General features: G+C 42.6%; 1 protein-coding gene across 1 annotated transcript in view; it reads left to right on the top strand.

Annotated features, from left to right (window-relative positions):
- The window catches only part of ctdp1 (CTD (carboxy-terminal domain, RNA polymerase II, polypeptide A) phosphatase, subunit 1), a 62,537-nt gene extending 36,445 nt beyond the window's left edge, over positions 1–26,092 (top strand). Inside the window, exons 12-13 of the mRNA XM_084485185.1 lie at positions 1,970–2,217; positions 25,481–26,092. Of these exons, the coding sequence (XP_084341311.1) occupies positions 1,970–2,217; positions 25,481–25,703 (471 nt within the window). The 3' untranslated portion in view covers positions 25,704–26,092. The remainder of the gene's footprint in view (positions 1–1,969; positions 2,218–25,480) is intronic.
- Positions 26,093–27,731: the final 1,639 nt, after the last annotated feature.

The following is a 27,731-nucleotide window of genomic DNA, read 5'->3' as shown; positions in this document are numbered from 1 at the left end:
CGATATATATTGAACATGTTTTATATTGATATTGATCAAAAGTCTATCACAATACGATAATTTATTGTTTTATTGCCCAGGCCTATTGCTATGTATGCTTTGGCTGTCTGGATCTTGCTAACTACTTCCCTTTTAATGAGCCTGGGTCCACACCAATAATGAGCCTAGCCTCATTGCTCAAGGGAATAATTGGCTATCTGCATTTATCATGGGTTTCCCTTGACCGCTGGGTTAAGTGGTGTGAGTTGCTCAGTGAAATGACGAATGACAGATCGCTCATGTTTGCTGTGTTGGGATTCATTCCTTGTTGCTGTTCTGTCAATATTGACTCTGTTTACACATATTACTGTCAAGGATCTGACCCATCAGTCCAGACTATGTGGTTTAAAATGAACAGTGGATCTCTGTGCTTCTTTAAATCTGCCATCAAAATGTCCAGCTTATTACCTTTCTTTTTTTTTATTATTATTATTTTTTTTAGCATAGTGAACTTGTTCTAAACTTGTTCTAAATACTGGCATGGCACAAAATATGACTGGGTTGACAAATAATGAATTAACACAGGATAACCTCAAACATCTATATACATACATACATATATATCTAGACACCTCTATACTGTAAAACTGGAAATCATTTGCATGTAAATGTCAAACAATCCATGGACAAGTTTGCTGTTTACCACCCCCTCATAGTCACTACAAGGGACTTATACCAAGCATGCATTAGTTTCCGTGGTAATGCATGCCACGAGAAGCAGTGCTGCTTATCCCATTTATAATCCAGTTTAGGCCTGGGCGATATGGCTGAAAGACATATCACGATATAACTTGATCATATTGATCGATATCGATAACTATTGATAATTTGAATTACCTAAAAATACTAGGAATTACCATGCTGGATTTAAACACTTCTGTTTAACATTTAACATGACCTCCCACTGTTCTTCATTGATAAATACTCCAATGTCGATACAACAATGAAAAACACTCAAATATGGTAAATAAATATGGAACCGTGTTTGTGTAACAAACCCAGCTGCTATTCGGTGGTCCATTCTCTTATCGATATATATTGAACATGTTTTATATTGATATTGATCAAAAGTCTATCACAATACGATAATTTATTGTTTTATTGCCCAGGCCTAATCCAGCTGTTGCCTTGGTATATTAGAGATCGCATTACCATTTTACTTATGACGATCAATACATACGGCAGGCCCTTTTATGTTGGAGGTGCTCTGGTATTCAAACTAATTGTAGTGGGATTCTCAAGCAGACCCATGCTTGGATCACAGTGAATCAGTAGGTGTTATAACTGATTGCAGATTGTGCTAACAGGAATGTGTAATTGGGTAACTAACAATAACGTTTATTGAGAGTAGTGTAGTAGTTTAGTTTAGAGCTTCCTCATTGTACACCATATTGTGTTGATATATTACGTGCACTCAATGTGTTGTCAATCCTGTTCAAATTGAATGGAAATATTCTAAAAGCATATATTGTCATCGATTCTATTGACGCTGGTGCATTTATTTCATTTGGTTAACTTTTACGCTAAGACTCAATCATTCTTGTCTTGTCATTTTTATGTTGAAAGTCATCTTTAGTTAGTAAGTACAACTCACTGTATCATCAAAACACTGTATAATATACACATATACAGTACATATATGTTGGCTTGGAGAAGCTATTGGGACTTGTAAAAATGACCCTGTCACACATTTCATTGGCTACTTTCCACTTAGTTTCCTGTTATATTTTTTACACCTGCTGCACAAACCCAATGAAACTTCTGTAGGCATTCTGTAGTGACCGACGAGGCGTGTCTACTGTAGTCCACACACTGCTCTGGTCAAACGGCTTGTGCTATAGGAGGCCACAGTAAACGGCGGGGCCTCGCTAACATAATGCAAACCCCTCCCCCCAAACGCCGTCACTCAACCAAGGCTTCTCTCACTTAGGTGGATGACATCCTAGGGGAGGAGAGCGACAACGAGAGTGAGGGGCAAAGCAAGGAGAGGCCAGGGGAGGATGAGGTGGAGAATGATGATGATGAAGAGGATGAGGATCAGCGACAGCAGCAGCAGCAGCAGCTAGGAGTGGGGCTGAGCACAGGCGGAGAGCACACAGCTCCGTCACTGGCCGTCGCCAAGGACACGGGACTCCAAACACCAGTCCAGGAGGCCCGTTTGACGAGTAGTGTACAAAGGTGAGACCCGAAACCCCATCAGTTATGTGTGCCAAAGAGGCGTGTCTTTTAATTTTGGCTCTGTGAATTAGTATCAAGTGTACACGGCATTGTAGAATATATATATACATTTATTTTGCTAGTTTTCCAGAAACCGTTTACAAACCATTGCATTCTGCAGCTTATTTATGTCGGTTGTTTTGGCATGGCTAACGTTGAAGAGAGAAATGTCAAACCACCTTCCTCATTGTCATGTTAGACACTTGCGACACATTTCTGATGGGAAAAACAGTCCGTGGTCTCCATAAATTAAATTTTATTTCACTCAAACTTTGAGTGCTTAAAACTTATCCCAGCTATGGAATAATCCACTTGTTGTGTGTGACCTGGGGATTTAATGAATTTGCATTACGAATGGGTTATGGGTTGTCATGATTCATCTAAAATGGATGTAACCCATGGTGTGGCCTGAAATTACGCATCTATTACCAGCCTTGTGTTCCCGTTCTGAACACATCTTCACAAACGCTTGCATGCTTCACATGAATGCCGGACCCAGACAAGAGTGGCTAGCTGGTTGCTATGGAGAAATGAGGAAGCTGAATGCTCGCAGACTGTGGGGTCTCAGCAACACGTGAGAGACGCCTGCTGGGGGCACGTGGCTGGTCTGAGCTGCCAGACATGAAGAATGCAGTCTGTATCTTTATTGCTGTCCTACTTAAGTAGCCATTACACCGCAAATTAAAATCAATCCACCACTGTCACAAATTTTCCCAAGCCAGATTAGGTGTGCACTCAATATGTCAGGCCGCCTCTTTAGTGGCACACTTAACAGAGCCATTGCATCCAAACACAACTGTAATAGTGGTTGTAAAAAGAAGCATGTCTCGCTGATTGCTATGATTCTACTGCAGTACAGGAAGCTAACTGGGGGAGAGAGATGATCTATCCCCTACCAGTGACACCAAGTGAATCCAATCAAACAATGCTGTTCCTGTGCTGGACCAGTTGCAGAAGATGAAACTGTATATAAACACAACTAGAATGCACCGTGTGGTTGATTTGAAGCAGTGTCGTAGAGGTGCATGTGAGGATAACAATGGTACAGCAGACAGAATACCTCACTACAGCTTACAGGCATTCGAGTTTTCAGATAGATCGGTGCTTTAGCCTACCAGTACCATATTCCACATTGTATACATCTATGGATAACAGTTGTTTCCTAACTAGAAGAAAATAAAGGGTTAAATGATCTTCCCTCTTACTGGAGCAATTATTGCAACAAAAGTAACCCAACAAATATCCTGTGTCCTTATTTGAATCCCTTTTCTTTTAAAAGTACACATTATGGTTTCAATAATTAGAATGCTTAAAGCGTTTTTTTGTTTTTTTTTACAGGCCATTCAACATTTTCCTTGGACACACTGTTAATGAAAAGCCATAAAAGTTAATTTGGCCTTATCCTTTTGTGTTAATTGGTATTTAAAACATCAGTGAAATGCACCCCGTAAAAGAGTTAATCTTATGAGAGAATAATTTATCTGCAATTTCCTTATCGCGGCATTCAGCATCCCAGTCTGGTACCCAGACTGATTTTGGTAATGATGGTTGACATTCTATCACCATGGTTTATGCCACCCTTTCCTCTTTTGACAAAGAGTACTCATGGAACCGTTGCTAAGATACGGAGCTGGTGTGACTGTGTGGTTACAGATTCAGTCGATACATGTTCCTTTCACTGCTACTCTCTTCCCAGCACACTCTACAAAGTACCCAGAATCGTGTATATATTCATGAATGTTTCCTCTCATAAACTATAGAACATTAATATAAGGAAAGGTTCTCTCATTGGTCTTTTATAGCACATGTCTAAGGTTTATGTTGAATTCACCCAAAACGTTGGGTGACAGGCTGCATATGTGCCTTCAATTAGGGCTGTATGGTATAAACGGTATAGAAAGTACACCAGTGTGAATTTGCGCTACGGTATGGATTTTGACCATACTGTGAGACCGGTGTGACCGGTAGACAGTGTTGTGTGTAAAGTGTTACAAAGTAAGTAACGTAAATACAGTAACGTAATTTATTTTTCATGTGAAAAGTAAAGTTACGCGAAACTCCTGAAAATATGGTAACGAAACGTAGTTCCTTTTTCAATTCGGCGCAACGTTACTTTTCCCAGGGACCGATTTGACAGCGATACTGCCTTTTCAGGCAGTATGCTATTGCGCAAGCACGCAGGCGCACAGCCTGCACAATAGTCCCTTCACAAGCTGTCATTCCACACTGTATGAGACAGACGATGGTAGCGTGAAGCTGTTCCAAAAGCCAGTCCTTACGACAAAAAAAGCCAACGGTGGAACGAGATAACAAACGCCGTCACTGCTTACCTGTGTAAGGACATGGTTCCCTTTCAAAATGTCGATAGAAAGGGCTTTAAAGAGATGGTCCAAACACTCGATCCCAGGTACACGTTACCTGCCCGCACACACTTCAGCCAAATTGAGATGCCAAAACTATAAGACAAGGTCTGCGACCAAGTGGAGAAAGAAATCCATACTATCCATACTGGAAGTAACTTAAAAAAAAAGAAAAGATTTAGCATTTTTTTCTATTGCAGTTTTTCTCAATAAATGTTCTTAAAATACTTCTGTACTATGTGAAATATTTCCTAGTAATACAAAAATACAGTAATAGTTGCCTAACCAGTATTTTACCCCTTCAGAAGCATTTATATTGAAATTAGAATATAGAATTAACATACCATGATATAATACCGTTACCGTCTATGCCTCAAATCATACCGTGATATAAATTTTAGTCCATACCGTACAGCCCTACCTTTAATTGATTAATCAGCAATCTTCAGTATATGTGTTTCCCTGAAATGTTCTGTTTCCATGGGAACCACCTGTGGTGATAAAAATCCATTACTTTCTCCTTTTAATAAAAGAAAAGTAAAAATTAAATTAAAATAAAAAAAATAAAAAACCTTCAACTCCTGGACTGATCTACCCACCACCACCCCCCAGCCATTTTGAGCATTTTGAAATGGAAAGTTTCAAACTACTAATTTGTGCATTTTGGTGGTCGTTATTTCTTGGATCCTGCTGATCTTACAGTTCACTAAGGGATACTAACATCCCCCTTAACTTAAACACCTGGTCCAGGTTGAAGAGCTTGGTGAAGTGAAATAGTTGATAAAAGATAGCAGTGTTCTTTTAGAGTCACTGGATTTCAGATCGATAGTATTTCTATATCTACATGATCGCAGTAAAGAGGTCACGTTGAAACGTTTGTTAACTTGGTTAGATTCAGAAACATGTATATATTAGGTATTTTGTTTAAAGATCCCATGGCATGCTACTTTATGGATGCTTATATAATAGGTGTTAGTGGGCCCCTAATATAGTATTTGAAGACGGTCAAGAAATTCAGCCTTGGTGCAGAATTACAGCCATTACGAGCCAGTCCCACAATGAGCTCTCCACAAACGTGCCGTTTTTAGAGGTGGGTCAAGCTGGAGGGTGTGGCCCTGAGGAGCTTGTTGCCACGGTACCATGCGCTAGTGTTCACAGTGGAACACTGAACAATCCGGGTGCTCTGGCGGGAGTCCTGGAGCTCTATATCTAAATAATATCATATTATATATAGATATCTATATAATATAATATATATTATCATGGTCAAAAGCAGTTTGCGCCTCCCGATGATATTATGAATCTCAAACGACTGCGTCGGGTTCTCAGACACCTCTGGTTCTTCCACTTCCACGTCAATAAGTTGCCCGCGATTGTTGCCCGAGGTTGTCTCCCGCCGGAGCCCCGCTGCCCGCCGGAGCTCCGGCGGACAATCCTGGGCAACAATCCCTTTCTCCTCCATGTCGCGGTTCCCAATTCCTTCTCAACCATGGCTGAGATAACCCCCACTACAAATCTTATTGTGGTAATACAAGAGACCTCAGAGAACCCGGCGCAGTCTAGTCTTTTCACCAAATGGGAGCTTTATGCAAGCTTGCGTTATTGTGTTGCGTGTTATGCGCCATAACACCAGCAGAACGATTATCCAAATAACACAGAACACTTGCATTACAGTGTGTGTATCCCAGCTCATTGTCTCATTGGCAGGCCAAATTCTCTGGGCGGGCCAAGCAGAGAAAGGGGAGGTAACCTGGCCCCATATGACGACATATGGGACCAGATCCCAAATCGGCGCGTTTGAGATTTCATTTTTTCAAAGGCGGAGCAAGATACCTACTGCTCGTTTTACACCTAACGCAATTTTTAGCTACTGGGAGAACATAGGCAGGCTAGGGGAACTCATATTAATGTTAGAAAACCTAGAAATTTCATGCCATGGGACCTTTAAGTCCTTATCAGCATTTGGTATTCACCTGGCTTGCATTAGAACCCCATCTAAGACCATGCACAAAAAATATTCATCATAATATTGTATTCAAATGTAGTATAATATTGGTAGTTCATATTGTAGTTGTATCTATCCAAGAGTCTCAAACAATGTCTGTGTTGAAAGCTGCAGTCTGACCCTCGTTGAGTAGATGTTTCATACAAGGCCCCTTTCACACATATCTACAGGTACATTACTGGGATAAGCTTTCAGGGAGTGATGTTCACTTTTCACACAAGCAGCCACATTCTGGAAGATTTCCGTACGCGACCATGGCTTATGAATGCCGGAGTAGAAGGGCCAAGGGACAGTCCAGCAGATGGCAGAAATGCAACACTTATGGCTGGCAGCTGCCATAAACCGCGGGGACAAAGAGCAGAACCCCCCTTTTTTTTGCTTGCTTGTTTGCAAACAAAATAAGCCATGACGTAAACGGACGCATTAAAATACGTCCTCCGTGCCTCTACTGGCAAAGTGGCTGGGATTTGGAAATGTTACTGCTGGGTCAGGTCTTGATCAGGCAAATTGTAGTGGATATCCCCGGAATATCGAACTGTTCCAATTCACACATTACCCCATGCAGGAAATCTTCCAGAACTTTGCAGGCTAAGACTGCATGTGTGAAAGGGCCTGACGTGATCAAGTACAAATGGGGCAAATACACACATAATATAGGAACAACAGGCAGGGAGGAGTAAAGAACATTGTATAGTTTGTCCATATACAGTCACGTATTAATTAGAGGATATTCTGTCGTCCAGTGCGTCCACTAGTCGTGTTCACTTCAAGGTAACATAACCCTAGTGTAGGAGACCTGTGTCTGAAACTAGCTGTAACATAGATCTTCTCTAGCTAGAATACAGGTATGAGGGAAGACCTGGGGTCATGCATTAGTAGGAACCACTGAGTCCCCATGTTTGGAAGTTAAATCAGGAACACGAATGACGACCAACAGTGGTCTCCTTTAGAACAGACACTGCATTTAATTAAGGATTGTTTAGTCATTCTTTGATCATTGGAGAATAATTTCCTCAACCACCTGGGTGTCTGTAACAGCGGTACTACACAGGACAGCACGATGCGTCCCACTTTGTGAATGCCTGTGCAGGGCTTACTCACACAAGATGAGGAGTTTGTTCCCGCTGTTCTTCCCCCATCAGGCGTGAGAAGTTGTCCTCGCACCACCCAGACACTTTCAGCTACATAAATTAAGTTCTGCACATTTCCGTCTCCTTCATCTCCTGTCCGTCTGGTTAGTCATAAATATCCTCCCATCTATTATCTGAGTTGCGAGCAGATTGCCACAATCATGTAGCTAAGAAAGCCTCAGACCGCTCGCCCTGTCAACACGTGATCTTATTTCCATCGTGTGAAGTTGTTAAATGTCACCAAAAGCTGTGTTTCAGTTGTCAACCAGGGAACACGTAGAAGGTTTACTATCTTCTTGACATTTACAGGACAATCTCCTTTCTGCACCCATCCTCATCACTGCCCCCCCCCCCCCCCCCCCCCCTCCCCCCGTTGCACCCTCTTCCGACGCAGCCCCTGCTTTCACATGTCTAGGATACACCCGGTCCCCAGAGGACTCTTCTGACACTGTTGTCACCCTGGGCCTGCAGTCCAGTACATGTAGATCATGCAGTTTTTGGACGATTCAGTTGAGGTGTTTTGATCATGTAATGTAGAAAAAGTCAAGTAATTTTTCATACACGGCTATCCTTTTCTGTAAGTCGTCCAATGGCTTAAGAGCATAAAGAGATGGATTGTCTTATGTTTCATTCTTGTTGGTTTTGTTTTTGTCCAGGCCATTTGATAATTGCAGCTCTGTTATATGCAGACACCAGCCAACTTAGCATTGAAACAACAGCTTGCGCCTTCAAGTATTTAGTTATTTTTCACTTGAAAGGGAATTACAAGTTGCTACAGTGCTGATTGCAAATTGCAGTATTTAATCCATGTTCTAATGAACGTTAGTGGTGGTGTGTTAAATCTAGTTGATTACTTGGGTGTACCTCTGCACTGGAAAAAAAGACTGGCTCAGATGCCCGGTGAATAGCCAATGGGGCATCTGATTTAATCTTCAGTCAGAGAGGCCAAGGAAGAAAAAAGCTTTGCTGAAACTAATGAGGTGGTTATTTATTTGAAATATTTGATCCTGGTGGTCAATTTAAAGGCCTGTTCCATGAAAGTCTGTTTAAATTATTTAGGACAGCAGACGAGTACCTCTAATACATTGATGTTATATATTGATTTTAAGAAATGCATCATACAGAGTTGCCAACCTATCATGTTCTTCCAACGCCTTGCTTTTGAATCAAAGGATTTTCTTCCCTCTGCTTAATCTTTAATGCTACACATTATTGCATCATTAACTGTGGAAATTATTTCCTTTCAGCGCATATGGTAGATGCATCTTGCAATCATATGTATTTGCCAAGGTCAATTTCCTGTCCCTTTTGGTAACACTTGACCACGAGCCAATGCAGCTAACTCGCCATGGGTTCCAGCAAGTTTATTTCCTGAGCAAATTAAAGTGAAAAATTGCAAGCTCGAGCAGGTATGACGTTAAATGCTGCCAGGCTTCCTATTAGGAACAACCTTGTGAAAGCAACTGATATTTGTTTTTGAATTGTCCTTGTTATGTCACATAACCAGAATTTATGGAAGGTGGGAAAACGTAAATCCTTCCTTGAATTCTGTTTTCATCAGAAAAATAGACATATGCTTGAAAGAAATATCTTGGTTATGTGGAAGAAGAAAAATATCTGCCCACCCGTTAAGGAAAAAGTGGGAGTGACATTTTTATGGGAAAGGATTTCAAACTCAATGGGGAGATTTTATACTTGTTACTTGATTGCAATCATGCAAAGGAATTAACCAGAAAAGAGGAAAATGTTGCGTTCTCAAACTCATGTCATGCCAACATACACAATTGTTGCATGTATGCATTTTCTTTGAATATTCTTGTGTAGAAATAATTCCTTACCATTTATTTTTACTTTGCTCAGACTTTTTTGCGATTATTCGGCTTGGTGTCATTCAATTCTGTTCGCGCTGACCTTTCAATTGAGGGGTCAAGTTTCACAATTGTACAATTGGTTCTCAATCTACCTCTATCTTTGCTCTACTTAACTGTAGTGGCATCAAATATTGGCCCAGGTTCTCATCAGATGTTGTGCTATGGCTCTATAGTACTATAAGGCTACCAACTGATAATGCACTAGGTGGTATTCAATCTAAAACATATAATTTATTTTCAGAAGGAAATGAAATCTTCCAATTATGCTGTGTTCTAACTTCATTCACTCAAACCATCTATCCACATCCACAATATTTTACTTGCACAACAATCTCACAGGTGTTCTTTTTCTTTTGGTCGTAATTAAGCAATATCACACGAGAGGGAGTGCTGTTGTACTGTATATCAGCACGGCTGTGATTCGGTCGTAGGCACGAGGCCGCAGGCCGAGTGCCGCAGATAATCACACCGTGCTGATATACAGTACAACAGCACGACCTCGAGTGTGATATTGCTTTTATACAACAGTGCTACGAGCACATTTTATTAGTTAACAGTAATAAGAAACAAGAGATTATGATTTGTTTGTTTAGTAATCATTTATTCGGCTCCGCCAACAAAAATAGTTCCGCAACTGAAGGGAGACTAGGCTGTTGCCAGGCAACACATATACAGTACATAAACATTCAGGCTATTTAACAGCTGATGTAACGTTAGCTAATAACGGTTATTAGAACGCCCGTACAGCGGAGTGATTATGTCTGTGAAAAGTCCCAGTGCTGTTATACTGTATATCAGCACTATGGAATGTCTCGTTGTCCAATCAAATTGCTCGGTTGGGACCGGTCGGAACTAACTGTTGTATAAGATTGCATATCATAACCCTTTCAGTTTGGAGATATACTTTATTTACTTTGGCAATGTTGTTTTCAGAAGTAAACTCAGAAACAGGCCCAGTGATGAAGAGGTTAATAGAATGCTGCTCTAGCTGTTATAATCCATCTGTCTTTCTCCCTCTCGCCATCATTATGTTTTGACAACAGTGCATGATTGTTAATCCCTTCACTTCCTCATCCTGATCTCCTATCTTGCGTTGCTGTAATATTATCCATAACACGGCACAATTATGGATGCAGGGCTCTGGACCAATGTCTCCAGCGAGGCTTGGTATCGACCGGGCCGGTAGGATTTAATTAACTGTTAAATAAGAGCACAGCGGCCTCGCAGTACTTTCCCTGCTATTCCCCTGCCTTCCAATCACCCCCAAACTAGTGTTCACCCTTGGAGAATCGTCTCAGCCATGCAACCAGAATGAAAGGTAACTGCAAGTTACCAACCAGAATGAAAGGTAACTGCAAGTTACCAACCAGAATGAAAGGTAACTGCAAGTTACCAACCAGAATGAAAGGTAACTGCAAGTTACCAACCAGAATGAAAGGTAACTGCAAGTTACCAACCAGAATGAAAGGTAACTGCAAGTTACCAACCAGAATGAAAGGTAACTGCAAGTGTGGCCAACACGGATCAGACCCTTTCACACAGTGCGGCGTGCTGGTCCCCACGCCTCTTCCTAGCAGTGAACACATCCCGTTAGGCCTACACAACACAGTCCACACTCGGGGAGTCCAGTTCACAGTGTATAACTAACGGTTGCTCTGCGCTTCTCTCGCTTGCTGGCTGGAATAACAGGGCTCACGTTCTCTCTTTCTTTCAATAGTTTGTTTGTTTCTATTGGAGCCATTGTTACCGTTGTTACAGTTGCTGTCCTGTCCCTGTTCATACTTGTGATTCTCATTCACAAAATGAGCTTTATTTTCCTTTCCATTTTAAGGTTGGTTTGGTCAGGGGGGCATTGTCACTACCTGGAGCTTGCACTTAAACGGAGCCTGGGTCTGTTGAAGGTGGCATTGCTGTTTTTAGGCTGTGATAGCCATAGGATAGGATAGGTACATTGTATTTTATTTATTTATTTATTTTTCCTTTCTTTTCACCTTTGGTTGGTAGTTTGGTAGCCAGCGTGCTTGTAAGGTTGGTTTGGACAGGGGCCTCTGAATATGTGTTTTCCTTGGATTTTGGCACAAGGGATTATAACATCTGATCCTGTGTATTAATGAAATACATTCTCAGGTAATGCATAAAAGCGATAACGAATATAATTGACTTTTGTTGTCGATACAACCATTTACCATATTAGTTACCAAGCTATTGTTGACCAAAGGGGTTGCCAAGTCATTATTTTTCTTTGTGGTAGGATCAACTGGCATCACGATTTGTGATATTCAATTCAATATGTACTTTTTAGCAGGCACTAAATTCATAAACTTCATCAGGAGCATCGAATTACTAAATCCCTGTGGATTTAGTAAGTTCTATTTTACATAAATAGCAAAGATGTATCTTGGTACGATTACCATCTCAGCACGTCTGGAGAGGTCTTAATGTGCTAAACAGTTCAACAGGGCACTTTAAGATATAGATCAGCTAATGTATCAAAGCCATTACCTCTGTGTCTTTGTTTGGTCTAGCCTCTCACAAGCTACTGGGAAACATGGTTTTGGCACATGGCCAGGGCAAGAGTGATTGCTGCCCCATCTGAATCATAACACTTACTATCAAAGGAATTTAAATTTAGAGGGCATGATTTCCACCATAGGGGCTGCTGTGAAAGCTTCTTGACACTGTTTAACACCCGGCAGCATGGCTTCAGGAAGCCCTGGCTCTTGCTGTATGCTTTAGTCTCATCGCTGCCCCCTTGATGGTTGAGGGTCCCTTGTTGTTGAGGGTCCCCCGTCCCAATCTAATTGTGCAGTTAGCCCAATGGGTCACAGTTAAAGTAACCGCTCCAGCTAAACCTCTTTTGGCTATGATTATGTTACGTTGGGGTAGTTTCAAATGTCATTTAATAGTGGAAAGTGCTCAGGGTTCACGCTCAGGGTCGGTGGAGAGCAAAGTGTTCGTAGTGTTGATCTGCCACATTTGTCTCTCCGAGCCTTTGTCTCAGGGGAGGGTAAACAACAAGTTCTCACTGAAGAGATATTGGCACTGTGAAGTAATTACAATCTGTGTATATTTAAATTTTTTCACATTCAACTGAGAATTGTTTTTCGTGTGTTCTATTTTATGCTTGGATCAAATTTAGGAAGTGTAAATTCGGGCCTAGGGACAAACTTATTTTGATATTTACTTTCTCAATCAGTGTTCTTGTTTGTACTTCTTGTTCTTTTGTACTTCTGAGAAGGCATCAGTCGCAGCCCAAGTGCTGTTCCACTCCAGTCTGCGAAGTACACTCCTGATACCTGGATGTGTTGTGGCTCCGCCCCATTTTACCCAGGATGCATCGGGTGGTGACTTGTGTGGAACTTGGACAGCCAAGTTTCCCTGATTGCATTTCGCAACAAGCTGCAGCAATTGCCCAGGGGAAAACTCACAACTTTTAGTTATAATTCGATAAATTTATACACTTTTTAGAATCTTAAGGTCTGAAATCGAATTTTGTGATTCATTCACCAACGTCCACAGCAACAACATCCTGTCACCGGCTTTTTACATGTAGGCTACAGTTATTTGAACACTCAAAATATATACATATTTACATTCATATTTTTAAAATCAAAACTAAAAGAGGCAGGCTTGTGTTTTATATCATATTTTTTTATTTGTGGAAGATATGAAGTCTAGCCAAGACGAGCAGAATAACGGTGATACGAACAGCGCTCTGCTCAGTAGTTGCCTCCTTTGAGCTGCAACAAGACAAACCAAGGCCCTCTCCTCCTTGGCTGATTTATCCATCTCCCTGTTCTGCCAAAGCCAATGGAAAGAGCCCCAAAGTGTTGAAGCAGTTACAGAAGAGTGATTTAGCCTTGTTCTGGTACCAAGCAGAAAGGTGAAGGAGCACTTGAGTTTTAGAGTGCTCTGATTCTAGTGTATTAATCTGTGTCTGTTTGTAGACAGTTGTGCTCTGGCATTAGAATCAAAATGACATAAAATGCAAGTCCTAAGTTTTAGCAACTAGCAATAGTAGCAGTTAATAACAATTTGGTGAAATAACTACTTTATTTGTACAGTCATGCCTTATACTATTGGTTGGAGTATTGGTTTACATCATACTGGTTGTTTTTTTTACAGCAAAGGCCAAGGCTTTCCTTTTCACAAAAGTAATTTATTCATTTGGCTTTGGTATTCAGACTTGCAGAGAATACATGCAGGCCACTAATGTAAATTGCCTGATTATGCCTGAAGCGTTTTGGGTTTGACTTGACTAGGAAGCGGTCAACTTGTCGTTGTTTATAATTTCAAAACCAACCAAATGTACACACACAAGCTCACAACCTTGATAAAGATCTACGTATACCCACTGTTGTTGCAGAAATGTGGTAGCTGTGTTTCAACTCTCTTATGGTGAACAATGTTAACCTTCATTGTTGCATTCCTTCTTCCACAACAGATTTCATTCAGTGGTCACCATCAACCCTTTTGTTGTTGTTAGGGTTTTTGAAGGTTTTCAGCTTTCTCTTGCTGGGTGGCACGGGGAAGAGCATTCTCTTTTCTTTCTTGGATACCTTGAGAACAGACTGTTCACACGGTTTGTTTCACTATATCTGTAAATCTTTCAGTAGCTGCTGCATTTAATTGCTTTAACAGGAAATCGTCTTACCCGTTACAATCCGTACCCATACAATTCCAAGACACACTCAGTGCGTTTACATGACACTCAAGAAAGTCGACTTATTGGCTTCGTCCAACTATGATTGGATTACTAAGATGCATGTATACACCTTAGTCGAGCTATACTCGAATCTAATTGGGTTACTCATAGTCGAATTAAGTCCCCTAGATAATGCGATTCATAGTCGAGCTAAGCGTGCATGTAGCCAATCGAATTGGATTATGCGTTGATTTGCATTCTGTGCATGCTCGAGATCTTTTCCCGGGGCTGAGAGCCGGAAGTAGAAGGAGACAATAGTCTTGTTGTCGCCGCCGTCAGATAAGGGATAACGAGAAACAGCGATTTATTTAAAAAGGTGGTGCAGAAGATGGAGGAAGCCGGTGAATGTAGTTACCCCCTATAAGAGGGTGTCCCGGCCGCGGGAGCGCGCATGGCATGCATTCATTAAAGGTGGAAGCACACGGACACTACGCTTCCATTTCACCCAAGGCTGAATTAAAAGTACATGTTTTTCTAAATGTGGGTCATCAACGAGGTTGTAAAGTAGTAACTTCGGGCACATCTGTCAAAATAATAGTTTTTTTCTCCCGACGTGTTTACGATCTTTATTCATTCATTGCGCCGCGGCGGGTAATGTATACGGACGGGCAATGGAGGGGCTGCTCCGGTGGGAGAAATATGTTTTCAGTAGACAGCTGTCAACTAACTTCGGGTCGGTGATTTATTTAAAAAGCTGGCGCAGAAGATGGAGGAAGCCGGTGTCGTGCCAATGTAGTTACCCCCTATAAGGAGTGTATCATCATCAACGTGCATTCAGTACACACTACTCTTCAACCCAAGGCTGAATTAAAAGTCCATGTTTTTCTAAATGTTGCATCAACAAGGTTGTAAAATAACTACGATCTTTATTCATTCATTGCGCCGCGGCCGAACTGACTATTCTCTGATATTATGAATCTTACAGACTGCGTCGGGTTCTCCGACTCTCTGGTACTTACACAACAAGTAAAGACTCCTAGTCGAGTTTATCTCACCCATGGGGAAAAGGAATTGGGGGAAATTAACTTTGGCTTTGACTCTCTGAAGTCCAGATTGAAACGCGACATGGAGGAGAAAGCGATGTTTCAGCAGACAGCTGTCAGTTCACTTCGGACCCGAAGTGAACTCTATTACCACTAGTTCAAATGGGCACAGCGCCACCTATCGTACCGGGGCATGACACGCTTCGGCCAATGAATCGATTTACTCACCTCCATGTATACGCGGACAATTTCAGTTGTCCAATTGAGGAGCATAATCGAGCTATGGCTTTAATCGAATTAAGCTGTGCATGTAAACGTACTGACTGTGTCTTCAGGAAAGTGAAATGTAGAAACAATTCATGTCAGCAGACCTACAAGCAGACACACACCTACTTTTGTTCGCTGTGGGAGCTGGAGTGGGGACCATTCGGGGTGACACCAGCTGCACCCACTGGGTCAGGTCTCTGGATCCACACAGTTGCAACACGGCCAATATATGTGGTTCCCCATAGACACTGCACCAATTATAGCTGCACAACCGCAAGTGAGCTTTGGTGAGTGGAGAGGTGCACAGTTGAGCTCCATTTGGACACCCCGTACGGCATTATTGTCGTCGTGTTGCAGTGCAGAATGGCTCCCCCATTTTCTTTGACTATTCAAAATCCTACTGCCTGCTCTCTGGTCCCATCTGGAGCAGGGCTTGACCACACAGTGGGCCGCTAGCCCATCTAATCTGCCTTTGCTGCTCTTTGTTCCATTCCTGCTTTGAGTGAGATAAAAAAGGCAGAAATTTAGAAAAATGCAGCTGATGTCAGCATGTGGTAAATTTCCACTCCTCCCCATCATTATCATTTTTCCACTTTTTTCCCTGTCCTTGTACGTTTTATTAATCTCCTCCGAGCTGCCGGGCCGGGGGTGAGCGGGAACCTTCCTGTCTCCCAGCCTTTTCTCCTTGCATAAGTGGCTTAACAGTGACTCATTTCTACAGACGACGTGTGCTCATGAAATATTGGTATAAGCATGGGGATTTATTTTATTTTGTGCCTGCCTTCCTCCCCTTGCTTTGAATCATTCATCCCCTGGCTGGGAACGCTTCCTTTACCTGAGTTGGGTGGTGCTTAGAGGTAGGGCTGTACGGTATGGACTAAAATTTATATCACGGTATGATTTGAGGCATAGACGGTAACGGTATTATATCACGGTATGTTAATTTTATATTCTAATTTCGATATAAATGCTTCTGAAGGGGTAAAATACTGGTTAGGCAGCTTTTACTGTATTTTTGTATTACTGGGAAATATTTCACATAGTACAGTATTTTAAGTATTTTTAAGTATTTTAAGAACATTTATTGAGCAAATCTGCAATAGAAAAGTTTTTTTAAGTTACTTCCAGTATGGATAGTATGGATTTCTTTCTCCACTTGGTCGCGGACCTTGCCGTTTAGTTTTGGCATCTCAATTTGGCTGAAGTGTGTGCGGGCAGGTAACAGGTAACAGGTACCTGGGATCGAGTGTTTTGACCATCTCTTTAAAGCTCTTTCTATCGACATTTTGAAAGGGAACCATGTCCTTACACAGGTAAACAGTGACGGTGTTTGTTATCGCGTTCCACTGTCCTTGTTGTAAGGTCTGGCTTCGGAAAATGCCTGCGGAAGTGATGTCTGAGATGCAGAGACAGCTTCACGCTACCAGTGTCTGTCTCGTACGGTGTGGAATGAGAGCTTGTGAAGGGACTATTGTGCAGGCTGCGTGCCTGCATGCTTGCGCAATAGCATACTGCCTGACTGTGTGTTCACACCAAAAGACACATGGTTGCGGTCGCGCTGTCACCAAAGTTTTGTCGCGCAACAAATCATAATCTGTCGCTGTGCAGTTATGTCAGGCGAATTTTGTCATGCAGTGAATTTTGTCACACAACATCTTTTGCCCGTCAACGGTGCTTTATGCCAATTCATTCTCCATCAACCATGGCCGAGATAACCACCATTGCATGTCTTTACCTGTTGTGGAAGAGGGAGAGACGTCACAATGCCCGTCGTTTATGGGTTCATAATATCATCCGGAGGCACACAGCTTTGTGCCGTGATATTATATATATTGTATATATTATATTATATAGATATTTATATAACACTTTCTCCTCCAAGCTGCTTTTCACTGCGGAGTGCAGGGAACGGTTGCCCCGGACAGTTGAATGCTGATTGGCTGTTTTACGTTACTTCACCCAGGGAGTGAACGCTGATTGGCTGTCTCACGCGAATGCCGCGGCAAAGTTGAAATATTTCAACTTCAGCGAAATTTGTTGCACTGCAAATCTCCGTGAACGTGCTCGCCCGTGACAGGGCAAAATGTTGCGCTGTCAATCTTGCCGCAGGTTTTTGCCGCGACAAATCTCACCCGATTTGTGTCTCTACGTTGACTTTGTATGGAATCGTGTCGCGCCGTCGCGTTTGGTGTGAACACACAGTGAGAAGGCAGTATCGCTGTCAAATCGGTCCCTGGGAAAAGTAACGTTGCACCGAATTGAAAAAGGAACTACATTTCGTTACCATATTTTCAGTAGTTTCGCGTAACTTTATTACGTTATGTTACTGTATTTACGTTACTTACTTTGTAACACGTTACACACAACACTGTCTACCGGTCACACAGTATGGTAAAAATCCATACCGTAGTGCAAATTCACACCGGTGTACTTTCTATACTGTTTATACCATACACCCCTACTTGGAGGTGTAGTGGATATGGGAACCATCTTTACGACAGTGAGGAACCAGGCTATTCAGACGTTTGGCTCTACTCCTTCTTCTTCTTTCCTGCCATCGTTATTTGTCCAAGAAGGACCACCACAAAACTGTCTTTCTTGATTTCTGTCTCCAAAATGCTGTTTCGGAGAGCAACCTTCTCTTAAATTGTATTATCTTTTTATCTGCACTTTATTATCTGTTGTGCACTTTATTGTTTACTTTAAAGTTAGGAAATGTCTTGTCTTTATCTGTTGTGCCTCTGCACGTATCTTTTTCTCCTTGGGATAATGAGAAATGTCTTTTGATTCCTTTGTACTGTATGTCTGGTACATGTGAAGAATTACAATAAAGCTGACTTTGACTTTTTGGACTTTAATGAAGCTGTAGGTTGGTGTTGGTACCGATTTGTCTCTCTCCTTAACTGTATTCAAATTTGCCACTTAAGCTCCCAAAAGGTAAACAAGCTTAAAGGCCTCGATGGGAATGTGAGAAGGTGAACATCCCTTCTTACTGTCTCTCCCCTCACTTCATATTGAATGTGGTATTTGGACTTCCGGAGCACTAGGGGGCAGAATGTTATTCCAGCCTCGGCCAGGGAAGTTCCCCTTGTTAACGGTATGGCCCAATCAGTCCATCTGGGACTGATTGGCTTATTTATGGGGAGTCTCATTTTGTGGCTGAAGGGGAGTGCTGGCTTGACGAGAGGCAGTACTAGAGCATATGGTATGTTTTGTTAGGCTAGGCTATGCTATGTTAGGCTATGCTATGCTAGGCTATGCTAATTGATGCAAACAGTCATTTCTTTTTGGAACATTGCTTTATTTTTGTAATCAATGGATTTATTGGACACAATTGCCCTCGTTTTTTGCCCACACTCTCCAATCTGGTTGTCCGTATCCCTAATATGTGGGGTGACCACGTCGGTCCCTCACAGGGTAGTAGGCTTAAAAAGCAAACTACAATCGCTAAGACTTTACCAAGACGAACTGCTGGTGGTTTATTACGTTTGGATGGATTTGTGTGCTCACAAGTTTGGCACCGGAGAAATAAGACTTCTCTGTCACAATGTGTGCAATGCTGAAGTGATTACCGCTTAGGAGTATGAGACACACACAGGCTGTGGCTTATAATGTGCAATTGTTTTTAACAAATACCTAGAAGACTTCTGGCACTGCAATTCTCCAACAGGGGCGCAAATAGCATTTATGAAAGTTGTTGGGGGGCGGGTTACACTAGTAGATAAACAGGCTATAGCTGTGCATTTCTCCCCAGGCTACACTGCCTTTGTTTATTTGCTGTTTTTCTCCCCCTCTTTCATTTGCTAGTGTTGCGTGGCAGATTAATTACATTTCTCTATCAAACAAGCCTTTCCCACAGGCGTCTGCAATCAAACCAGAAAGTGAGGGAAAGGGAAGGCAAATGCAAAAATCTAATGGAATTTAGCTTGTCACCTAAAAGCCGAGTTACGGTAGCAGGCTGGTACTTGATTGTTCGTGACAACCATTAGGAACACAGTTGAGTCTAGGTTAACCCATTCCCCGTATACAACACAGGTAGCTAGGATAAGAAGCTACACAACTAAGTACTATAACTAAGTATTACATACATAATTTATTGATTTTATAATGGAATTAAGTTGAGTCTAGGTTAACACATTCCCTGTATACAACACAGGTAGCTAGGATAAGAAGCTACACAACTAAGTACTATAACTAAGTATGACATACATAAGTGCGTACATTAAGTACAAGGACGTACAACGTACAATAAGGAGTAGGAGGGGTGGCAGGGGTTGTGCTAGGAGGCGGTTGGGGCAATGGACGGTTAAAGTGACTTTGCTCATTGAAACGGTGACATTTGTGTGCTCGCCTTGATTGAGTGTACACCCATATCCATCAGGCGGGCAATGAACAGGAACGCTTGTTTTTTCTCCCTCTGCATCGTTGGGATAGAGAGGGAGGACTAAAACCCAAGCGCTCCACGCCTCTGATGAACAAAGCTTGAACAGAGGAGTGTGCAGAGCCGTGGTGCTTAACCAGGTCCGGTTTGATGTGGATTCATGATGGCGAGAACGAAGAGGGGATATTTGAATGAGGAGAACAAAACTAAGTAATGTGACCTAGTTTCTCTTGCAAGGCTTGCTACTTTACCCGCTTCCAAGTGGGTGGTGACGCAAGCACTTCCTCTGTTGTTAGTTCTGCCTCAGTGTCTGATTGATCCCGCCGAAAGCAGAGAGAGAGCGAGAATGATGGGGGAAAAGGCGGTGTGAGTGGTGGTGCAATGATTTGTATCAATAGGAGACACAGTACACATTAGTACAGCTATCTTCTTATTAAACTAGCCATATTAGACAAACGGTTGGATTGGGCCAACCCAGGTCCGCTGGAAATCCTTCTGAACGGGAGGGGGGCCAGATACATATGCAAGAGCAAATAAAACATGAGCTCACAGACTTGTCTGGTCCCGAGGCTATGGTGCAGCTCCAGTTCAGACACACTGGTCAGAGATCTGTCCATGCAGCAGCAAAAATTGGCATGTGTTGTTTGACGTTGGCGTTCCCTTCAGAAGTCCCTTCCGTCACTGTGCGGTGCGGTATTTGAGATGGACGCACCGATACAAGGTGTGGATGATGTCAGCTCAAGCGCACTGAACTGGGTGCACACTGGTTGAGGGACTGAAACAATGAAGAAGGGGGCAGTCCTCTTACAGGCCGTCCCTCTGTTCAGCACTCAAACTGTCGCTGTGTTTTCTACAGTGGCAATCAGGGTAAGAGCAAGAGATTATCGGTGTTTGATGGTCATTCTTTATTGCGCACGCCATTGATCCATATAACCATACAAGTCAGAAATCATGATGCCATCAAGCCAATCCTTCATAAGATTGAGTGTAGTGAAGGATTTGTTTGTAATTTATTGATTTTATAATGGAATTAAGTTGACAAACCCTAACCCTGAGTTAATCAGTGTTCAAATCTTGATTGGTCTTGAATTGTGTGTTGGATATGGATCCATGTTTGCAGATATACTGTACATCCATAGCAGACCATAGCTCACCATCGGTACATGCCCCTTAACGCCAACCTACCCGCTACCCTTAATACGTCTGAATATTTGGTGTCAAAAAAGCAAGCGGTGTTGGCAGTAGGGGTGGTTTCTTTGATATACTTGATGAGATCGGAGGAGCCAGCAGAAACTCATTTTCAGTTGGTTATGGATGTAATTTCTAAAACAATGTAATGTAAATGTAAATTTCTAGCAAGTAACTAATTTGAAGCAAGTAACTTGCTTCAAAAAGCAAGTAACTTGCTTCAAATGGGCTTAGGGTTGACCTGCTTCTTGATAAATTAACTGACTTTGGCTCTCGTCATCGGCAGCTTGAAAACATCCTGGTCTGTTGTTTGGCAAATGGTGGAAACTTTTTGGGCAAATTGTAGGTTGAGAAAGCCCTTAAAGGAGCCCCGCTCAGCCTGAGTCAAAGCCCCTGTGCTGCCAGAGAGGAGGGAAAGGATCTTTCTAGACAGGATGTGGTGGAGGTGGTTAATGGACATGTGACGGTAATCTCAGCCTACGCTGACACACTGCTCCTCATTTCCCTGCATCACGCTCTGAGCTACGGCCTGCAGCGTGATAGAGGGAAATGAGAAGAGAGAGAAAGAAACTCAGCAGGAGATTCTTTCCTCCTCGCTCGCCCAGCTTGTGTCTCCTCAAAACTTTGTGAATTTTTCATTTTATTGTTTTATTTTTTATTCCCAAGTAGCAAAAGATATTGCCAACGATTTAGAAAATGTCCAGAAACTAAACAAAATGAGGCGTATTATGCAGGCACTTGTTTAAGGACCCCCCCGCTGGGCTTCCCCTCGCCCAACTGTGTACATCCTCACAAACAACCAGGGGGTTATTGGTTCCCCTCTGACCCAACTCGGCAACACTCCTGTCATATCCTCCCTAAAATGACCCACTCCCTCCCCCTTCACCAACACTCCTCCCCGTGTTCTGTTCTCCTCCGGGCCCAGGCCTGCACGGCCGCGGTAACACGATGATTGACGGAAACTGTAGTATTCTGGAAGGACAGGGGACCATTTCACTGCACTGCCCAGCAGCGATCAGAGATGTGGACGTGGTGGAGGTTTAATCTGCGTTGACGCATCCCTGTTAAGCACGGGTCTGATTTATTGTTTTCAATGTTTGATTTTGGGATATATGAACACCTGACATGTTAATACTCTAAATCGGCGCATAGGCGGAATGAAATGAGTCCACTTTATTCGCTCCTCCATGGTACTGCCTCGTGACATATTTCATGGGATAATTGGCGAGCCAAAGAAGATTCAGCCCATAGCCACTGGAGTCATCGGTGGGTCAGACGATGCTGCTAAAGTGGCCACTACTTTTTTTAAATTAATTGAATCATATGGAATGGAAGTCTTGGTGCCTGTGCACTGAGATGACCTTGTTGCCATTCTATAAGCTGGCTGTCCGATGCTTCAGAGAGTAGATCCAATACTTACATCCCACCCCTCACACGGACCCTTGGCCCTTGGTGTGCTATATCCTCTGCAGTCCTCTCCTCTAGGAGCTGTGGCACGTGTCTTTTCCCCACTGTGCTCTCCTGCTCCCTAGCTGCACACATGGCTGGGTTTGGCCATTTATACCCCCCCCACATCCGTTGGGTTCGGTCCCTTGCTTATAGCCGTGCTCCAGACACAGCTGAGTCATGTTTTCATTAAAATCCCAGGTAAGAATACAGCTCGTCCAATCAGAGAACAGGGCCTAACTAGCGGTTTCAGTAATGTCCTGAAGCTCTTTTTGCAGTCGTGGATGCCTGACTATCTCGCGAGGCCATATCAGAGGTGTAATGACCCAAATTAGCAATGATGAAGAAAACACAAAAGCAAAAGGGTGCCGGCTCCAGGCTATTTGTTTACGGCCCTGCTCTCCCTGGCAGCCCTAACTCGATCCCGTTCACTGACTCTTCACAATCACATCACGGTAATGGAATTAGGAAGCTATGCCTGTAGGATCCATGTTCACATTGCAGGCAATTACAAATGCTGATAATTTATGTTGTTAAGCTGCTAAGCTGGTGCTTTACGGAGGCAGGCTATCGGGTTAAGCCACATCACATTAGCATTCCCCCATTTTGCACAGAATGGATTAGCCTCCATTAGATTTGTTTCCCGACATCCTTGGAACAAGGCCTTCTGATAGAGGCGTTTTTGTCTGTGGTTCTGCTGCTTTTAGTGCTTATGATAATGAGTGAAGGATGAGATTCCTGATAGATTTGTGGTCCCCTTGACTGGATGGTTTCTCCACCTTGCACATGCCTCCTTTCCATTTTCAACTGTGTTTCCACTGGCCTGGATGGCCAGGGGATTACTTTACTGACATCAGAAAAGTCTCAACAAGTCATTGGACTTGTTGATTTTGATATCTGTTGTGCAGTCACTGTGTTTAATGTCCCATAATTACACGTATTACACTAACTTTTTCACCTTGTCGGCTAATTTCCACAGGTATATTCACAGTTGGCATATTTTGCGCCATCGCCAGTAAGTTCATTGCAGTAAGTACTGCAAGTACTGGAATCCACAAGTTAGTCTTACGGGGTCCACTATTCCAACAAGCAGGGCTGTACATGGCTGTTTGGGGGCAGGTTTAAAGCTGATCCTCACCCTCCGGTCATGGGTCTTCATCATTTTGGAAATGGACAAGAAATGGAGACAAATGTGCGCAAAACACTTTTCTCCCCCTTTTATATTTCTCTCTTTTTACATCGTTCATCCTCACCCTCAAACCTCAACCTGCTCAGGTGACCATCTGAAACTAAAACTAAAAACAAAACTAATACAACTACAACAATGAATGGCCGTCCCATGGGTGTTCACTGACTGCAGCGTCAGGAAAGGAAGCGTCTTGTGCTGAACCTGCTAGCTGTTTGGTGCACGGGGGGCGGGAAAACCAGGGAGGCCGGTCAATGCTGCAGTACACAATCACATGTGGGGGGGGGGGGTGGGGGTGCAACCCTCACTGACATCTGACCTTTAAGTGTGTGTGTGTGTGTGTGTGTGTTCGCAATGGGGATGATTTGTGAGTTAACCCAAGAGACCGGAAGGATTGTGTGTATGTGTGTGTGTCTCCGACGGCAACGCCGGTCTAGTGAGAGCAGTGTGTGGCCTCAGTTTCACTCCTTCTCACACGCCATGGTAACATGCCATAACCCAAGCCCCTAGCCGACCGCCTCATTAGCATGGTGCTAACGAGTGGTCCGCTGAGGAGGTCCGCTGTCTATGGGCGGTGCCACGGTGCAATATGAGCAATGAAGCAACTTTCCTTTTTTGTCCCTTATTTGCAGCCATTTCCACTATTGTCCACAAACACGGCCCCTGGTGTTTGTTAGTCTTGCGTCTCATGGTAAATGGACTACATTTATTCAGCGCTTTTCTAACCAGTGGCCACTCAAAGCACTTTACAATATTGCCTAACATTCATCCACACATTCACACATGGTGGTGTCAGCCATGCAAGTCAGTTATGGTAAGGTGTCTTGCTCAGGTACTCAACACTCTAGGAGGAGCCGGGGATTGAACTAGCAACCTTACGGTTACCAGCCAACCCACTCTACCTCCTGAGCCACATGCCGCCCCGTCTAATCAAGTAGATGAGACATGTGAAAATACATTTACAGTTGATTTATTGGTATGGATAGACATGTGAAGCTCTCCAGGCATCAATTATACTCACAAGTAAACAGGAGTGAAATGTCATGCTTTCACTCCTCCCTCTGGAATAATGTCCATGCTGTGAAATTGGCTCGTACATGTACACATTGCTCCAATGAGCTTTATTTACCCTCTTCTTCTCACTCTTTCTATTGTGCCCCTTCACCAATCACTGTACAGACCGGGAGAGGAAAAGGGATGGTGGTGGATATGAAAGGCAGCGGCCTGCTGCAGAGCTCTGGTTAGACCATGGCGGCGCGGTGTGTGTCAAATGAATTTCCTTCTTGTCATTTCTCCCCTTTGCTTTTGTCACTCGACATGAGTCCCTCGTTCAGGATTTAGCAGCTGATCTGTCTGTTTGTTTTTCGTAGGCCATCTCTTTCAAGATCTCTTTTTTACCCCAGCTCCTCCTCAATACCTCTTGAAGAATTATATATATTATATAACTTGAGTGGTAGTGTCGAGTTTATAACTCCACCATGAAAAATGGAAAACAGATTATTCTTTTTTTTGCATAAGACTGCTTGCATAATGCAGCACACTTTCTCCAAAAAAAATGTAGACAGCAAGACAACAAATAATTGAGAAGACAATACACCAAAAGCCTCACAGAGCTGCATTACTAAATCTGTCTGCCTCCCCTCTTTCTGCTCTCACTCTCTCTCTCTCTCTGTCTCACTCTCTCTCTGTCTCACTCTGCCAGGGGTCACAAGCGCAAGCTGGCCGAAGCCCAGGAAGAAGAGCGGGGCGAGGAGGAGGACAGTAAGGAGGCGCAGGGCGGTGCCAGCGGCTCGTCCTCCAAACAGGAAGACGAACCCGTCGACCAGGACGCCGATAACGAAGAGGATGAGGAAGAGGAGGGCAGCAGCTCAGAAGCGGACGAGATGGCCGCGGCCCTGGATCTCGAACTAAACGATTTCATGTGAGGAGTCGGGACTGAAACGCCCCGAGGGGCCTCCTACAAACCCTTAAATTTCCAAAAATTATATTTTTTTTACGTATTTCATTCACTTTTGTAGTGTGTGTGTGTGTGTGTGTGTGTGTGTGTGTGTGTGTGTGTGTGTGTGTGTGTGTGTGTGTGTGTGTGTGTGTGTGTGTGTGTGTGTGTGTGTGTGTGTGTGTGTGTGTGACGAACGGGCACTGCTGTAAGCACTGTACAGAAGGTAGCTCCTGTGTTTTCGTGTAAATAAGTACCTTCCAGATGTTTGTTTTTTATTGGGGTAGATACTGCTGCTTTGATGGGGTTGGAAAATAAAATTGACATTTTATTGTGACATTTGATACATTTTGATTTCACTTGAATTTGCTTTTTAATTTTTTGTTTATTTTATATATATATATATATATATATATATATATATATATATATATGAGTGAAAAGATCAATAAAAATGAAAAAAAAAATTGAATCTTCGTGGATCAAAATAATAACCAGCAATACGTGTTGAAATACGTTTACTTTGGTCTGTTCTTGGTTATTATTGTTTGTCAGTTTCCCATAATATCATCGGTTCACTTGCAAATCTGCTGACCTTTTCACTCCGTTCTAACCTTTATAGGAAGACAAGGCTTATTTTTTATAAAAATGTTACTCCCCTGCTGTGGGCCCTAGGGCTAGGCTAAACACAATTAGGTCAAGAAAATGTTTATTGTACTTTGATTAATCGAGATATTTGACATTTGGATTAGATATTAATGGTGCCATCTTTGTCCTTTAAAATAAAAAGCCTATTTCGGTGTTTCCGTTTGTTGTACATAGTTGACCATTGGTTAGTTTGTGTGCTCACGCTTCATTACAAGTCAGGGCATGCTCTTCAAGGCAGGTGCTGCTCACATTTTTATTTTCAACCCAAATACATTTTGGTGGGAGAAACCATTAATTGATGCCTTTGCTAAATGCGTATTGGGCCACCTGTGGGTCCATATTCTGTTGTGGTGTCTGAAATAGTGTTCCCTATATAGTGCACTTATACCCACAATGCATCATATAAGTGTATAAAGGATGTTCACATTTTTCACTATAGCCTATGATGCCAAGCCGTTTTCATAACATTCACATTTGGTTTAGGGCATTAAGCAGACGCTTTTATCCAAAGCTACTTAAAAGAAGTTTATATTGTCATTGCCATGGAGTTCATCTAATGGAGGTCTCGAGGCGTCTGCTACTTTATGTGACCAATTCACAGCACGCCAATAGATTTACGGTGCATAATTAATGTCTGAATTCCCCCACACTTGTTCCCTTAACAGTGTATTATCTGGTGTTCACTTTATAGGGGACGAGGGAACAAGTGAGCCAACCAGTCCGGTTTGATCTCACACAGAGATATGTCTGATTTTAGTTGGACATTTGAGTATGGTATTGCAAGCCCTGGACGTGTATTTCAGCCTTCTCATTTGGAATTTGTGCATTTGGTATTTTTTAACATTCCGAGAATCCGTAGTGATTTTATGTTTTGCTTCATATGCATCTAGATTATATTTTCACGGATTGCCATTAACCTCAATTATAGAATGGATAGACAATCCACAGGAGAAGTCTATGCTCCAGGTGGCAGCCATTTTATAATCCAACACAGTCACCCCTGCCTTTGACTTCACCATTTTACCAGCATCCACCAACATTTACATTTACAATTACAATTTTGTCTGTTTCTGTTCTGTCATATATCGCTTCACTCGAGAACATATCAAATATGTGGAATTGAAAAGTGTTGTCCTTCCAATCGGCAGAATCTTTCTTTGATTCAATAAAATGACTACAACACAGCCATATTTGCGATAATGCTCTTCAAATTATACAGTTTGAACCTTTTCATCATCATAATCCTCCCTATCTCTTCCCCAACATGATTAGGACATATTTAAAGTTGCTGTAGGTAAGATTTTGGAGTTGTCAAGAGATTAGGATAGTGAATTTGTAACTCAACCAAAAAAACATCAGCGGCAGTATA

This window comes from Micromesistius poutassou, assembly GCF_964030765.1.
Source record: "Micromesistius poutassou genome assembly, chromosome: 20".
Lineage (NCBI taxonomy): Eukaryota > Metazoa > Chordata > Actinopteri > Gadiformes > Gadidae > Micromesistius > Micromesistius poutassou.
This window is presented reverse-complemented; position numbering and strand designations above follow the sequence as displayed.